Raw genomic sequence first — 16,841 nt, 5'->3', positions numbered from 1 at the left:
CCCCAAACTAAGCTTTCAGGGTCAATTCTCGTGTTCGGTATTCGTCGCGCGTGTTGATGGCTGGTTTCAGTGTTCTTATATAGAGCACCTTTACTGTCATTAACTTAGATTGGTTGCAGCACTGTTCTAATATCTTCAACTGGAAAGCTGTTTTATCGCCGTTAGACTCAATTGCATGTACTCTCATCGGTGAGTCTACCTTGGCATGCTCTGCAGCCCTTGTGGTAATATGTCGGCCTGTCTGGCCTACATAGATGGATTGGCATCCATTACAAGTGAGTTCATTAACCACGTGGGACTTGAGGTCTTTATCAAAGCTTAACTTAAGGCTATGTAAAGAGCTCTTATGTTTCCAATTTGTAAAAATTGTCTGTACAGGATTAATTTTGTTCAGCTTCTTTAAAAAGTCATTAGAGATGTTGTCTCCTAGCTGTAATACAAATTGTTGCTTCTCAAATTCCCAAATTTCTTCATTTTTGGTCCATGCTTCATGGAACGCTTCCAAATTGCTTGTGGCTCAGAACAGGCGGTGTTTTGTTCCCTGTATTATGATTTTCTTATGTTGAAGGGATGCACAGCTGTGAAAGAATTTGCCTACAAAGGTAAGAGAATTTGCTTAAACCTAGCTTTACGTTCATCGTCAGGTTAAAACTGTTCTACAAATCGTTAAAAGCTAAATTGAATATGTATTTACATTTGTCTCAGACCACACTTAAAACAATTCTAGGAACTATTCTAAAAAATTCAATCAAAAATTTTTCTTTATATACAATATTTAGCCTATTTACAACTCATATTGACATCTGTTATCAATTTATTTAAAAAACATTCCTATTCCGGATTTTTCTATTTTGGCAATGCTCTTGTGTTGTTAGGGTTAATCCGAATTTGCCCTACGCTTAAGTATCTCACTTGTGGATGTTTTGCCAATTTCGTTTTGTCATGCACAAAATGTTTTTTGCCCTATGTATCCTCATCTAGTCAAAACAATAATTTAAACTAATATTTTAACGTGAGTTCCCGCCCCCTATATTCATCGCGTGTGTTTAGTGCCGGCTTCAGTTTGCTGATGTATATAGCTTCGATAATCATTAGTTTTTCTACTGTCCAACAGGCGTCCAGAATTTTCCATTCATTGTCATTCGGCGCCACGACATTCAACCAGATGTTGACCCACCTGTGAACCCTTTTTTTGATGTTCTGTTATCCTTGTGGTAACATGCCGGCTTGTTTGGCCAAAATAGATGGATCTGCATCCCTTACATTAAATCTCATATACCACGTGGGATTTCAGATCTCAATCGAAAGATCATTTCAGGGTGGGGAGGCCCAATCGTAATTTCCGCGTTGTAAAAGCTATTTGCAATTCTCATAGTTTCTTCAATTTGCTTGCAAACTTTTGAGTAAGGTTGCCTCTGTATTGTAGAAAATAGTTAGCTTATCATAAGAACTAGTCTTGTTTTTTGGTGCTCTGTTAGTGTTGTTCTCAATTGGATTTTACCGCCACTTATTATCTTTTCTAGAGTCTGGTTCACTATTTTTGAAGACATTTTTCCGGATTTTGACTTTTGGCCCCGCAATTTTTGTTCTTTTCAAGAGCCTCATCGAAGGCCAACTAATTGGAGGTTGCTTTAAAATTCCTATGAGCCGTATTTGAATCACATTTTTCGTATGCTGAGGCGGTGCACAGCTGCAAAAAATCAGTATTTTTCCAGTGTCAGTTGGTTTTTGATAGCAATGGCAGGTGATATTACTTTTGCTGCTCACATTTACGCTAATGTCAAGAAAAAAACAAATCCTGTTTATCAAAGGTTTATCATTATGTTTATTATTTTTTTTCAAAGGTAAACTGCAGGTTGTTTTTTGATGAATTTGCAAATTTTAAAAATTTTTCCGGGTCACCACAAACCGTGTAGATGATATCATCCACATACCTTTTAAACAATTTCATCTACTCATATAGCCCCACTGTCTGTTGGTTGCTGCAATAATACAAATCGAAACAACAACCTGCATGTTGGCGTATTCCTCAATTGATATCTTTTGGCATCTTGCACGAAACCAGTTTGTGCATGAAGCACATTCTACTCCTCTTCCTCGGAAAGTCACTCTCCGGTTAGAGTCTTTGCATTTCCCGTTCTGGTCGGATCTGGAAATATTTTCCTTGAGTTCTGGTTTTTGCTGTGATGCGTCAAATAATTTCATCCACACTTTTTGCTAATATTACAGACAGTGATGCACCCATAGCCAGACCATCTGATTGTACATACCAAATCTAATTACATTTGAAATGAACATTCGTCACCGCAAGCTTCTGCAAGATTTTCGGGGCAGATCTTAGGATATCTGGAGCTAGGTTGCTTAAATAGAGTTCTCTAAGAGCAATTTCTATAGCCTCTCCAAACTGAAAGTTGGCGTACAAACTTTTTACGTCAAGAGATACTATCTGCTCGTCATCTTCAAGAGTGAGAGACTCTAAGGCCTTTCTAGCATCTTGCGTGTTGGTTTCAATGTTTGCGCACGGTAGTTTCTGGAAAAATGGTGTCAGAAATCTGCTTAAGTTTTCGTAGCTGCTACCAGGTATCGAAAGAACAGGTCGGAGAGGTGTATCTTTTTTATTTACCTTTGCCAGGACATAATGCCTCGCTGGTTGTGAAACTGTTGACCTGAGTCTTTGATAAATTTTGTCACTAATTTTCCCTTGCTTCATTAATTGTTGAAGGCTGTTTTGGATCTGTTTTTCATTTTTGATCTTAATATCATCTTTTCCTCCATTGATTTTTTGAAACTGATCTGAGTTCAAGTTATTCCCTCTACATTGACTTCTTCATCACACAGAAACCGCAGCCTTTGTCAAATGGCGCTGCCAGCAAATCATTGGCTTTAAGGTAATCATGCACTTTTTTGACCCCTCTATCCATTGGGGTTTCGCGTACATTTTTTGCATATCATTTTGCGGACGCCTCAATTTCACAAAGCTTCTCAGCCTCAGTGTTATTCTCGCGTAACTCACGTACAAGTTTGTCTACGTCTGCAAGGAAGTGCACCTCATTAAAATTGTCTCTCACAGGGTCTTTAGGTCCCAACGATAGGATGTCAAGAGTAGCATAATTTGTCAATAAGTAGCACCACGTTTAAGAAAGTGTATTCTTTTCCACGGTGGTTTTTAAATGGCAAGTGCGCTGGGGAGGCGTGAAAGTTGTATGCCCACAAAGCTGGGAGAGCAGAATAAATCCAAAAGTTTGTACGCCTCAAGAGCATGTGCTGTTTCTTTCTGAATGTTCTAAATAACTCATAAGTTGGAATGGGCTCAAAAAACACTCTGGACCGACAATAGATCCGAGGTGCTAGAACTTTTTGAGCCAATCTCTATTTGGATTCTGGTAATATATTGCTTTTCAGACTTCTATGAACTAAATGAGGCGACCGAATGAATCCGTTTACCGAAGAAGACCCAAATATATTTGAAGATGATAACTTATCCGATGTTGACTTAGTAACTGACACCGGAGAGTCTCACTTGAAGTTGAGCAAGGAAATCTTGAGCAGTAGTCATTCCTTTCCTCTAAGCGGTGGCGATTGTAATGCCGTTTCTGAATCGAGTCCAAATGACACTAAATTACGCAGAGGCGGAGGAAACCGGGTGTCGGCCAGAGCTATGGATGAGGTGGCAGCGAGCCTTCTCGAAGGTAGAAGATAAGATTATTCGGGTCTATCCCCCCCAGCGACCCTCATGCTTATAAAGCCTGAGGGCTATTTTGTTGCTATTTTACATTAACATAACGTATAAGTAAGCGATAAGGGGACCGAGTGGATAGATCTGAGTGCTTTTGATCTTTGGAAAATTTAGTTTACGATTCCGTTTCATTTCAGGAAACTTTTTCTTAACTGCTTTGGAACTTCATACAGAAATTGTTGAAAGAGGGAAAGAATTGCCAAGACTGCGTGACTACTTTTCAAATCCGGCCAACTTTGAACCATGGGCCGCTGCCAAGCCTCAGACGAGCTACGCTTCGACTACACAAAGACCAAGCTTCAATTCTTTGGGGGAGTATTTGGGTAGGTTTTTGCTGTTTAGAACGGCAATTCGCAATCAGAATGAAACATAACAAGACGCTTTTTAGGGGACAAAGGTGGTACAAATCTCTCCAGGACGAACAGCTATTCAACTCTGGACTCGTTAGACTGGTCTCATCTGTCGGGTGAGAATGAACAATCCAGTGATCGGATCGCCGTTCTGGAGTTTGAATTGCGGAAAGCCAACGAGACTATCCATAAGCTTAGAAAGGCTCTTACCTCAACTAGTCGCAAGCAGCGAAGCGGAGTTAATAATTCGGGGCGTAATTCACATCGACATGACACCACTAACGAGAATGGCGATTCAGCGGATAAGCGGGGCACCATAACCCGAGAAAAATTCAACGATAACGAAGTTTTCAGGGACAGGCAGTCTTTATCAGGAACAGCTATTGACAACGAGGAATCAATTTACATCACAGAAAGTGGAGAACTTGAAACGGGAGATGACAGTGGTTTTCAAACTGAAGATATCAACAATGCCGTATCCCATTTTAGTAATTTGGATTCAAAAACCCTAAATTTTGTTGTTTACGAGTACCTTCAGACGAGTGGCTGTCGTTTAACTGCTATATCATTAGCAGACGAACTGCCAGATCAGGTAGGGGCTCAGGCCTAAGGCAAATGGTTTTCATAGCGAATTTATTGCCTCTATTTCATTCTATTCAAAACTGCAACAGGAAATGGTTACAATTTTGAATGCTAAGTTCAACTATAAGTTAATGATTATTTACTTCTTTTTTTGTATCGTTTTTTTTCTCGGCTTTTAAGGCCTGTCGTTTGACTATTTTTTGAAAGAAAATTTTTATCGAAAGCGTAATGAGATTCTTGAATAAAGGCTATTGGCGTTCACTGCTTCCGTTTTTTTCTTTTCCTGAAACGTTGAGTACTAGAAAATCTTAAATCTAGAAAACCGCTCTTTTTAGTCCTCAATGAAGTTTGAAGCAATTAATTGGACCCTGTCGGTCTTGTAGATCTTTGCGTGCCTCTGTAGTTCACATGGCACTGAATCGTTTGATGAGCGTGAAATTTTAATTTATGGAGTAATTTTTATACTTAAATCAAATGCAGAAAATTATCACTTCACCCCCTTTATCTGTGTGAGTGTAGCCTCTTTAAACATTACTGTTTTCCTCGCGCCAATATTCTCAGAGTAACTTGATGGTCTTTAGATATTCATCATATTTTGCTAATACATTATTTCAAATTGCTCTCGAACGAAGTTTGAGGCAATTGGTTTAAACGTGTGTCTTTTTCATGCTAAATTTTTGCTTTTCGTTTTAAGTTGTCCGACGTTAGTTGGTTTGTTTTGTTTTGTCTTCACGATTTTGATTACGCCGTTAAGATGTTTTGACTGCATTGTCTGCGTGACGTCATTTTATTCTTTTGTTGGAGCTAGTTTTTTTGCTCATGCGTTCACGCGTTTGTGCGATTTTTTGATTTAACGAATTTCTGGTTACTCACGACTTTCTCGCTACCAAATTGACTGAATTCAAATGAGGATGCGTCTATGGATCTATTTGAGAGTAGCTTCTGAAAACAACAGTTAGTCTATTTCAAGTTGACAGCACAGTTATCTTTTCTTACTCTTTTCGTGGCCTGTTCATTGATTCTTTGAGACAACAACCCATGAAGGGCAATGGCAGCTATTTTCTGACAATCTGCCGGCTGCGTTTTTAATTTGTCAATCCAAATGATTTAATTTCTATAGCGGCAAGTGAGGTATCGTGCGGCTAAATAGTGGCTAATGTTATAAATTTGAAGAATTTGGTCGCAGCTGCGATCCTTTTATGGGGCCGGTGGAACTTTTCCGGTGTTGTCTTGCACATGATAGTCGCTGAAACCCTTTCTGTAGTCTTTTCCGAAAAAGAACAAAAGGCGTATTTCATAATAAGATCATTTAATTATCTTGAACATTGAACTTGATAGGTTCCAGAAGGAAAGAGAAGATTATTCAATAGATGTGAATACTACAAAACAAGCATCGTGTTTGAAACCAACTGCTTGACTTAATATTATGAAAAATCAATATTTCGTACCCATATTCTTTGGACTTACTGCAACAGTTGGAGTTCTCATTTTGCTTGCTGTTAAATTGCTCTCGAAGATTGGAGATCACAGGGATCTGATAGGTTTATGATTCTGTCGAGAACTCTGGAGTTCGGGGGTTCGAGTCCCTACGTAGCCGGAATGCTTCGGCACTCATAAATAAAACTGTTTCTAGTCTAGAGCCCCTGAAGTGAAGTAAATTACCACACTTGTCGTTAGAGCGCATTTTGTCTGACGTTAGCAGGTTTGTTTAATTTAATTTATTTGGTTGGTTGATAATTTCCCAGGAGGTTGATAATTTGAAACCCGAATTTTTAATAAACATTGATGATTTTGAGATCAGTTATTATTTCATTGAATAAAAAGTTAATTAAGACTCATTGCATTTAACAATAGAATATCAAAATATTTTTGGTGGCTGCAATACCACACGAATGAGATTTCATTCATTCGTTATTGCCGCCCTTGTCCTGTGAAAGTTTCAAAATGTAACCTCTTAATCATACTTGAATTGTTTAATTGGCGCTGTTAGCTACTCAAAAATGAATGCTGGCTATTTTAGAGCTGTCGATTGTTTAATTTGGCTTTTTACCTTTCATTCCACATTTTTGTTTGACAGAAGTCAAATCTTTTACTTTTGACGTTTCACTTATCTCATTCACTGTTTCAACTGAATGGACTCTGTATTCATTCAATAAATTTACGCCACATACCGAATACTTTTCAAGTTAAAAAACGAAATCAGAACCAACGGGCATAAAACGATGAAGCCCTGGCATTAAGACTTAGTGCATTAGGTTATCGAAGTTTTTCTTGGAGTAACTGGTATCAGGCCTATTGTCCCGTAAGAGGCCGAAATCGCCATATTTTTTTGAATCTAATAAAATTGCGGACGAAATTAAACACTTTTGACGCAATTTCTCTACATCTTTCAATCCCAATTGCGACCAGGGATTATGGTGGCTATTTGATTGTTGTTGTTGAATTGCATAGAATAAAAGGGTCTCCCATTATAGCCCCCCCCCCCCAGCTTAGTGGTCAGATAACCTATAGCCCCCAATCATGGTAATTATACCATAATGGGAGGCTATAATGTCATGGGGAGGGGGGAGGTATAATGGGAAAGACCCGAATAAAATTTAGTTGGCCGTCCTCTGCTGACAAATGTTACATTATTTCAAATTGCTCTCGAACGAAGTTTGAGGCAATTGGTTTAAACGTGTGTCTTTTTCATGCTAAATTTTTGCTTTTCGTTTTAATTTCATGGGGAGGGGGGAGGTATAATAGGAAAGACCCGAATAAAATTTAGTTGGCCGTCCTCTGCTGACAAATGTTACTTTATTTCAAATTGCTCTCGAACGAAGTTTGAGGCAATTGGTTTCATGTGTGTCTTTTTCATGCTAAATTGTGTCTTTTTCATGCTAAATTTGTCTTTTTCATGCTAAATTTTTGCTTTTCGTTTTAAGTTGTCCGACGTTAGTTGGTTTGTTTTATTTTGTCTTCACGATTTTGATTACGCCGTTAAGATGTTTTGACTGCATTGTCTGCGTGACGTCATTTTATTCTTTTGTTGGAGCTAGTTTTTTTGCTCATGCGTTCACGCGTTTGTGCGATTTTTTGATTTAACGAATTTCTGGTTACTCACGACTTTCCTCACTCTCATAGTGACTTTCTCGCTACCAAATTGACTGAATTCAAATGAGGATGCGTCTATGGATCTATTTGAGAGTAGCTTCTGAAAACAACAGTTAGTCTATTTCAAGTTGACAGCACAGTTATCTTTTCTTACTCTTTTCGTGGCCTGTTCATTGATTCTTTGAGACAACAACCCATGAAGGGCAATGGCAGCTATTTTCTGACAATCTGCCGGCTGCGTTTTTAATTTGTCAATCCAAATGATTTAATTTCTGTAGCGGCAAGTGAGGTATCGTGCGGCTAAATAGTGGCTAATGTTATAAATTTGAAGAATTTGGTCGCAGCTGCGATCCTTTTATGGGGCCGGTGGAACTTTTCCGGTGTTGTCTTGCACATGATAGTCGCTGAAACCCTTTCTGTAGTCTTTTCCGAAAAAGAACAAAAGGCGTATTTCATAATAAGATCATTTAATTATCTTGAACATTGAACTTGATAGGTTCCAGAAGGAAAGAGAAGATTATTCAATAGATGTGAATACTACAAAACAAGCATCGTGTTTGAAACCAACTGCTTGACTTAATATTATGAAAAATCAATATTTCGTACCCATATTCTTTGGACTTACTGCAACAGTTGGAGTTCTCATTTTGCTTGCTGTTAAATTGCTCTCGAAGATTGGAGATCACAGGGATCTGATAGGTTTATGATTCTGTCGAGAACTCTGGAGATCGGGGGTTCGAGTCCCTACGTAGCCGGAATGCTTCGGCACTCATAAATAAAACTGTTTCTAGTCTAGAGCCCCTGAAGTGAAGTAAATTACCACACTTGTCGTTAGAGCGCATTTTGTCTGACGTTAGCAGGTTTGTTTAATTTATTTGGTTGGTTGATAATTTCCCAGGAGGTTGATAATTTGAAACCCGAATTTTTAATAAACATTGATGATTTTGAGATCAGTTATTATTTCATTGAATAAAAAGTTAATTAAGACTCATTGCATTTAACAATAGAATATCAAAATATTTTTGGTGGCTGCAATACCACACGAATGAGATTTCATTCATTCGTTATTGCCGCCCTTGTCCTGTGAAAGTTTCAAAATGTAACCTCTTAATCATACTTGAATTGTTTAATTGGCGCTGTTAGCTACTCAAAAATGAATGCTGGCTATTTTAGAGCTGTCGATTGTTTAATTTGGCTTTTTACCTTTCATTCCACATTTTTGTTTGACAGAAGTCAAATCTTTTACTTTTGACGTTTCACTTATCTCATTCACTGTTTCAACTGAATGGACTCTGTATTCATTCAATAAATTTACGCCACATACCGAATACTTTTCAAGTTAAAAAACGAAATCAGAACCAACGGGGATAAAACGATGAAGCCCTGGCATTAAGACTTAGTGCATTAGGTTATCGAAGTTTTTCTTGGAGTAACTGGTATCAGGCCTATTGTCCCGTAAGAGGCCGAAATCGCCATATTTTTTTGAATCTAATAAAATTGCGGACGAAATTAAACACTTTTGACGCAATTTCTCTACATCTTTCAATCCCAATTGCGACCAGGGATTATGGTGGCTATTTGATTGTTGTTGTTGAATTGCATAGAATAAAAGGGTCTCCCATTATAGCCCCCCCCAGCTTAGTGGTCAGATAACCTATAGCCCCCAATCATGGTAATTATACCATACTGGGGGGCTTTAATTTCATGGGGAGGGGGGAGGTATAATGGGAAAGACCCGAATAAAATTTAGTTGGCCGTCCTCTGCTGACAAATGTTACATTATTTCAAATTGCTCTCGAACGAAGTTTGAGGCAATTGGTTTAAACGTGTGTCTTTTTCATGCTAAATTTTTGCTTTTCGTTTTACTTTCATGGGGAGGGGGGAGGTATAATGGGAAAGACCCGAATAAAATTTAGTTGGCCGTCCTCTGCTGACAAATGTAACTTTATTTCAAATTGCTCTCGAACGAAGTTTGAGGCAATTGGTTTAAACGTGTGTCTTTTTCATGCTAAATTTTTGCTTTTCGTTTTAAGTTGTCCGACGTTAGTTGGTTTGTTTTATTTTGTCTTAACGATTTTGATTACGCCGTTAAGATGTTTTGACTGCATTGTCTGCGTGACGTCATTTTATTCTTTTGTTGGAGCTAGTTTTTTTGCTCATGCGTTCACGCGTTTGTGCGATTTTTTGATTTAACTAATTTCTGGTTACTCACGACTTTCCTCACTCTCATAGTGACTTTCTCGCTACCAAATTGACTGAATTCAAATGAGGATGCGTCTATGGATCTATTTCAGAGTAGCTTCTGAAAACAACAGTTAGTCTATTTCAAGTTGACAGCACAGTTATCTTTTCTTACTCTTTTCGTGGCCTGTTCATTGATTCTTTGAGACAACAACCCATGAAGGGCAATGGCAGCTATTTTCTGACAATCTGCCGGCTGCGTTTTTAATTTGTCAATCCAAATGATTTAATTTCTGTAGCGGCAAGTGAGGTATCGTGCGGCTAAATAGTGGCTAATGTTATAAATTTGAAGAATTTGGTCGCAGCTGCGATCCTTTTATGGGGCCGGTGGAACTTTTCCGGTGTTGTCTTGCACATGATAGTCGCTGAAACCCTTTCTGTAGTCTTTTCCGAAAAAGAACAAAAGGCGTATTTCATAATAAGATCATTTAATTATCTTGAACGTTGAACTTGATAGGTTCCAGAAGGAAAGAGAAGATTATTCAATAGATGTGAATACTACAAAACAAGCATCGTGTTTGAAACCAACTGCTTGACTTAATATTATGAAAAATCAATATTTCGTACCCGTATTCTTTGGACTTACTGCAACAGTTGGAGTTCTCATTTTGCTTGCTGTTAAATTGCTCTCGAAGATTGGAGATCACAGAGATCTGATAGGTTTATGATTCTGTCGAGAACTCTGGAGTTCGGGGGTTCGAGTCCCTACGTAGCCGGAATGCTTCGGCACTCATAAATAAAACTGTTTCTAGTCTAGAGCCCCTGAAGTGAAGTAAATTACCACACTTGTCGTTAGAGCGCATTTTGTCTGACGTTAGCAGGTTTGTTTAATTTAATTTATTTGGTTGGTTGATAATTTCCCAGGAGGTTGATAATTTGAAACCCGAATTTTTAATAAACATTGATGATTTTGAGATCAGTTATTATTTCATTGAATAAAAAGTTAATTAAGACTCATTGCATTTAACAATAGAATATCAAAATATTTTTGGTGGCTGCAATACCACACGAATGAGATTTCATTCATTCGTTATTGCCGCCCTTGTCCTGTGAAAGTTTCAAAATGTAACCTCTTAATCATACTTGAATTGTTTAATTGGCGCTGTTAGCTACTCAAAAATGAATGCTGGCTATTTTAGAGCTGTCGATTGTTTAATTTGGCTTTTTACCTTTCATTCCACATTTTTGTTTGACAGAAGTCAAATCTTTTACTTTTGACGTTTCACTTATCTCATTCACTGTTTCAACTGAATGGACTCTGTATTCATTCAATAAATTTACGCCACATACCGAATACTTTTCAAGTTAAAAAACGAAATCAGAACCAACGGGGATAAAACGATGAAGCCCTGGCATTAAGACTTAGTGCATTAGGTTATCGAAGTTTTTCTTGGAGTAACTGGTATCAGGCCTATTGTCCCGTAAGAGGCCGAAATCGCCATATTTTTTTGAATCTAATAAAATTGCGGACGAAATTAAACACTTTTGACGCAATTTCTCTACATCTTTCAATCCCAATTGCGACCAGGGATTATGGTGGCTATTTGATTGTTGTTGTTGAATTGCATAGAATAAAAGGGTCTTTCCCATTATAGCCCCCCCCCCCCCCACCCCAGCTTAGTGGTCAGATAACCTATAGCCCCCAATCATGGTAATTATACCATAATGGGGGGCTATAGTTTCATGGGGAGGGGGGGAGGTATGATGGGAAAGACCCGAATAAAATTTAGTTGGCCGTCCTCTGCTGACAAATGTTTGGGGCAGACTTAAGAACAGATTGTCGCATCGCAGCATATAGGACACCAAAGCCGCTAAAGGTAGAGTGGTACAAAAAACGGTTTTGTGGGCCATTCTACAAAATCCATCTTTCAAACCCGACGTTTTTCATCTATCAAATTTCGTTGGTTCCTGGAACTGTTCTCCCGAAACTTTTTCCAGAACAAGTGTCAATTGCAAAGCAAGCTATTTAAAAACACAAGTGTTATTGTTTTTACAAATCTAAAAAATCTGATTGCTGTTTTTAGTCAACACTTTGCAAATCTATTCTAAAAAGTTTAATAGCCGCCATCATCTTCTCAGCCGGCTATTATAGCGCTCCTAATTACAATTCAAAGATTTTGAATTGTATTGGGGTGCTGTCTTTTTTTACGACTCGAAGAGGAGTATTGGTTTTCTCTCGGTCTTTTTTTTTACAGGAAGTAGATTTGTTCACGCGGCATTTCGACCTAAAAGCGAAAGTGAGAAAAGCTGTCTTGGTGAACAGATTTTTGCTAAGCGAGAGAAGTTTTTTGATCATGCGCTGCGTTTAGTGAATGACTTTTTGACTTTGAAAAGTAGTTTTTGACTGAATGGCACATATATATAGATAACCGTTTTTAGCCGTTTTTTCGTCTAAGTGGCCCAATTTTTTTGCTTTTAATTTGGTTTCGTGTAGAAATAAATTGGTTTTGATACTATTTTGAAATGTCAACCTCGGAAATTGATGACACAGTGTTTTGCAGAGCCTGAAAATGCGTTTCAAGTTGAAAATTGGCACATTTTTCTTGATTTTTTTGTTAATATTTGGTTTTTTTTCTATTAATTTCTTCATTTTTGGATCTTTTAACCGTCTTTTGTCAAAAGTCAGTTAATATGGCAGCTTCTCATTGATATTTCATATACTCAACGCCTCTTTCTACCTCGATGTAATTTTGTTTTATAAAATTGTACATATGCTAATCCGATTTTGGTAGTTTTTTTCCGATTTTCGTCAGTTTTTTGTTTGTATTTTGGTTGTAACTGCTAGAAATAGTCTTTTTGTGCAACGTGAGAGACTTCAGTTTCAATTCAATAAAAATTCAATCATTTTTTGGTGTTAAGTTTTTGAAAAACGGTTACAATTTTTTCATAAATGCAGTCTTAAAAATTTTTTGACCATGTTTTTGCAAAATGTTTCAATGTTTCGTATTTATGCATATTGCTTTTTCCTATTTATTGGTTCTCTTCCATAGGATAGATCTTCGTATCGGATGACTAGTTATCTTTTCTGTCTTGAAAAGTGAACAATGAAATGTATTCGTTTTTCTTAAATTTCAAAAATTGATTTTTAACTTTCAAAAATCAAGAATGTCTTTTTGTTACGGTGTTCCTTACATTGTGCCCATAGTCTTCACATTCTAGTTAGTATAATTCTAGTTTTGTCCCAGCACCTATATTTTGTTTCGGTATATTGATTTTTTCAGTTGTTGAAAATGAACGATTTCAGCTTTTTCTTAGATTTTCGTCATTTCTTTGGTTTGCAATTGATTTCATTCAACATAAGGCAGTACTGAGAGCTTAATAGCAAGCATTTTCCAAAATTTCCACTTATGACTATTTACTGCAACGTTCTTCCGGCCTTGGTATTAATTTAAACGATTTTTTGCCTTTGAATATTCTTCTGCTGCTTATGTCTTTTCTACCATCAATTTAATTTTTGAGTCAGTATGAAATCTTGTTGTCCAGCATATGTACAACAAGGAACAAGTGTGTGTTGTTTTTTGTCTTAATTGCAGTGATTAGAAGTGTAAATATAGGTGTTTTCTGATTCTGAAATTTGAGCTTTCTTTTTTGAAAAGATTTAACTTAGTTTCTAAGATATATCTGCCGTTTGTTTTCGCGATCTTCAGATTGGAATCATGAGTTACTTGAGGGCAATTGATAACCTTGTCAGGTTTTTCAGACTATCAGTTTTTTGACCATTTTAATGATTTCACATTTTTTAACGTTACCAAACGTTTTCATTAATATGAAGTTTTGCTGCGTTTTGTTTCTCTTGGTGAAAGTTTTTAGACAAGTTTAACCAATTTTTAGAACAGACCTTGAGAGGCAGTGAGCTAATGGTTTAATACAAAAGGTAGTGGCTTCTGCTGCAATCACGGTTTTGTTATTGAAGTTTTGACGCTTCGAGTCGCTTCCGGAATTCTTCCGGCTATGTTTTTTTTTAAGATCTGTTCACACATTTTCGTGATTTTTGAAGTCAAATTGGAATAGTGATTTTGGTCACGCCGAAACAGGAAGTGGAGCGAAAAAGCAAGTGGTTTTGCGGCGTGAAATTTTTTGCTCTAAATTTAAAGTAGAGCGAGAAAACGGTGTTTGAACAAAAATTCGCTTTCTCGCTAGTGGTTTTTTGTTCACATGCGGCAATTTCACTTTGATTTTTACTGTTTTTTTCAATTTTTTGGATCGGATTTTTTTCTAAATGGTTTTCCCAATCCATTCATAGTCCGTTCAAGGTCTAGTTTTCCGTTTAGTCAATGAAAATTGTTTGAATTGTACGTCAGGACTTGTCCTGCTATGTTTTTTTTCCTTCATCGAACAAAAAAAAAATGTTTCATTTTACTTCATTTTGCCGCTTTTTCAATATTTTGCGTAAAATCTTTTTGACTTCTCTAGGCTAGTTTCTCTCTTCCCTCATTCTGCTAAAAGTGATTTTGAACATCAGTTGCTCAGCAAAGCAATTCAAAATGAACAGTCATTATAAAAAATTGAAGTCAGAAATAGAAACGGGATAAACCCACAAAGCCCAATTTTAGATGCCCGCTATTTGAACGTAGTTCCTGTATGTCTTAGTTACCATCTCTAATGGTTATTGGTATTGATAGTAGCCCCTGTAGCCTCTCTCTAAGAAACAGAAGTATGTTCAACTACGAAATGCCATCAAAATAAATCGGACTAAAAAAATTTTGTACAAAAATCTTTTTTTTTCAATATCTTCAATTCTTTCAATCCCAATCATGCTTATTGGAATCAACGGCAGCTATTTTCCGGCAATCTGCCGGGTATGTTTGTAATTGTTTTGGCTTTCAGCAAAAGCGATTGCGTTGCGAATTAATATTGGCGCTCATTTATTGCGTGGTCAACTTGGCTCTTTTGTTATTGCCCCCCAGCCTTATGGTGGCGGTCAAGCAAGCCGATAGGCAAGCAGGCCGAATTTTGAAAATAAGGTCAAGTAAGCCGAAAAATTTTGGGATACCCGTATTTTAAGTTGCCCCTAGCGGGCAGGTGGGGATAACCGGCGCGCGATTTCCGGATTACATCCCACAGCTGATGAGAGGCATGGCCATGAACAGCGGTCCGCTTAGGCCCGTACCCACTAAATGTCTAAAAATTGACGTATTTTTGTTTCTTTGGTGCATTGGAATAAATTATGCACTATAATACTCCGCGCAATATTGGTTGTAACGGCTAACAGTGTATTTTTTTCTGATAAATTACTTAACTATTACATAACTTTCGGCTCGCTTTTCTGTCGGCTTACTTTTACTTCGGCTTCCTTTGTGTGCGCCCAGCCTTGTATAGTCAGTCTATTTGCACCCCCCAAATATGTTCTTTTTGGTCCTTAGAGATTCTTTTTTAGTCATAATAAATTGCCAGTACCTGTAGACGAATGGATGAATTTTTGTTTCCGGTTGTCAAAAAAATTAGTACCATAGAGCTATTCCTGCAAAAGAAAAGCGAAAAATATTAAAAACACGATTATTCTTTGTCTGCTTACATTATAAGCAAAGTTTGATTACCGTATACGTCTTAATTTCAAAACTTGGCTGCACAATTAAATTGTAAATGCCTTTTGTATTTAATTGTATTTGTTAGTGTATGAAATGAAACCAATATGCTATAACATATATAAGTGGGGGTGCAAATGGACGTGGGGGCCATAACAGAAAAGAGCCGTCAATTTTATTGTTTTTTCATGCTCTCTTTTCTGTTCCTTCATTATTTCATGCCTTTTTAAATTGTTTGACTTAAGTTTTTCATTCTGTTAAATATTTGATTGTGGCATGACTTCCTCGCTACGCTACCAAAAGAAATTGCGTACTTCGAGAGGTGTTTGTCAACCAAAGTTACCCTACTCCAATTGGCAGTTATTCGATTGCAGTTTTTGGAAACAATTCGTGCGATAAACAAAATCTTTAATAAAATCAAGTCACCAATCCTGTCAAATGGGTTTAGACGCTTACTCTTAAATTTTTAGATATTCTTTTTGATTGATATTGTGAGTTCTATTGATAGTTTGATATTTTGTGGTCTAATATCTGATTTGAACAAAAAATATATCGAACTGAACTTGATTTTCGTTTGTGTGTGTCGATGTGAAACACTGTAATGGTGACTACAAGATTAAGTTGGTTTTTAATACGACTAAAATAGGCTTCTCTTAAAATAAATCAATTATCTCTAATTTAAAGTAGTTATGTCGAGATGCCATATAATACTTAAAAACTGCTTTCAAGTTTTATTTTTAGTACAAAAAGTAAATTAAGCAGTTTATTTTGCGTCACTTGTTGCGAAATTAAGGTTCATTTTCATCCGCTAAAGCTTAAGTTTATCCCAATTATGTTGTATAATTTGAAATTGCTCATCAACATTATCAAATATTTTTGCCTTATTATTATCAAATATTATTTATCAATTTCTAGGGTAAATTTCACTATAGATTTCCATGAAGAGTCAAAAAATTCTGGGAACTCGAAAGAAGTAAGTTGTTCGATACCGTTCAGAAGCTAAGTTAGAACGTTGAAATCCGACTGGTGATTGTCTACGATTGTCTTTTGAGTGCACTGTTTTAAATTGAAGCAAACGGCGGCGTTGAAAACTTAAAATTATGTTTTCACTCAAAATTTACGAGACGTGAACGCTTTAATTTTCTGCGACCCCTTGAAGCTACTGCAAGAACAGAGTTTGTTTTGTTATCAACAGATGGTCAGCAAACTGGGATTTCAGCGCAACGTTTTCCCCTGGAGTTACTCCTGCAGTATTCAACTACATGCAATTTTGTCGCTTTTTTCACCAGTTTATTTTATGTCGATCTTTTGACA

The 16,841-nt window shown here is 37.0% G+C and overlaps 1 protein-coding gene across 2 annotated transcripts in view; it reads left to right on the top strand.

Annotated features, from left to right (window-relative positions):
* Positions 1-3,334: 3,334 nt before the first annotated feature.
* LOC142344368 (RAB11-binding protein RELCH-like) overlaps positions 3,335-16,841 on the top strand; it is a 30,999-nt gene continuing 17,492 nt past the window's right edge. Inside the window, exons 1-3 of one of the 2 annotated variants that reach the window (XM_075395961.1) lie at positions 3,335-3,689; positions 3,874-4,059; positions 4,125-4,678. In XM_075395961.1, the coding sequence (XP_075252076.1) occupies positions 3,431-3,689; positions 3,874-4,059; positions 4,125-4,678 (999 nt within the window). In that variant the 5' untranslated portion in view covers positions 3,335-3,430. Of the gene's footprint in view, positions 3,690-3,873; positions 4,060-4,124; positions 4,679-16,206; positions 16,501-16,841 lie in introns of those variants that run through there. The other variant, XM_075395962.1, reaches the window with a different exon arrangement.

This window comes from Convolutriloba macropyga, chromosome 8 (assembly GCF_964194025.1).
Source record: "Convolutriloba macropyga chromosome 8, txConMacr16.3, whole genome shotgun sequence".
Lineage (NCBI taxonomy): Eukaryota > Metazoa > Xenacoelomorpha > Acoela > Convolutidae > Convolutriloba > Convolutriloba macropyga.
This window is presented reverse-complemented; position numbering and strand designations above follow the sequence as displayed.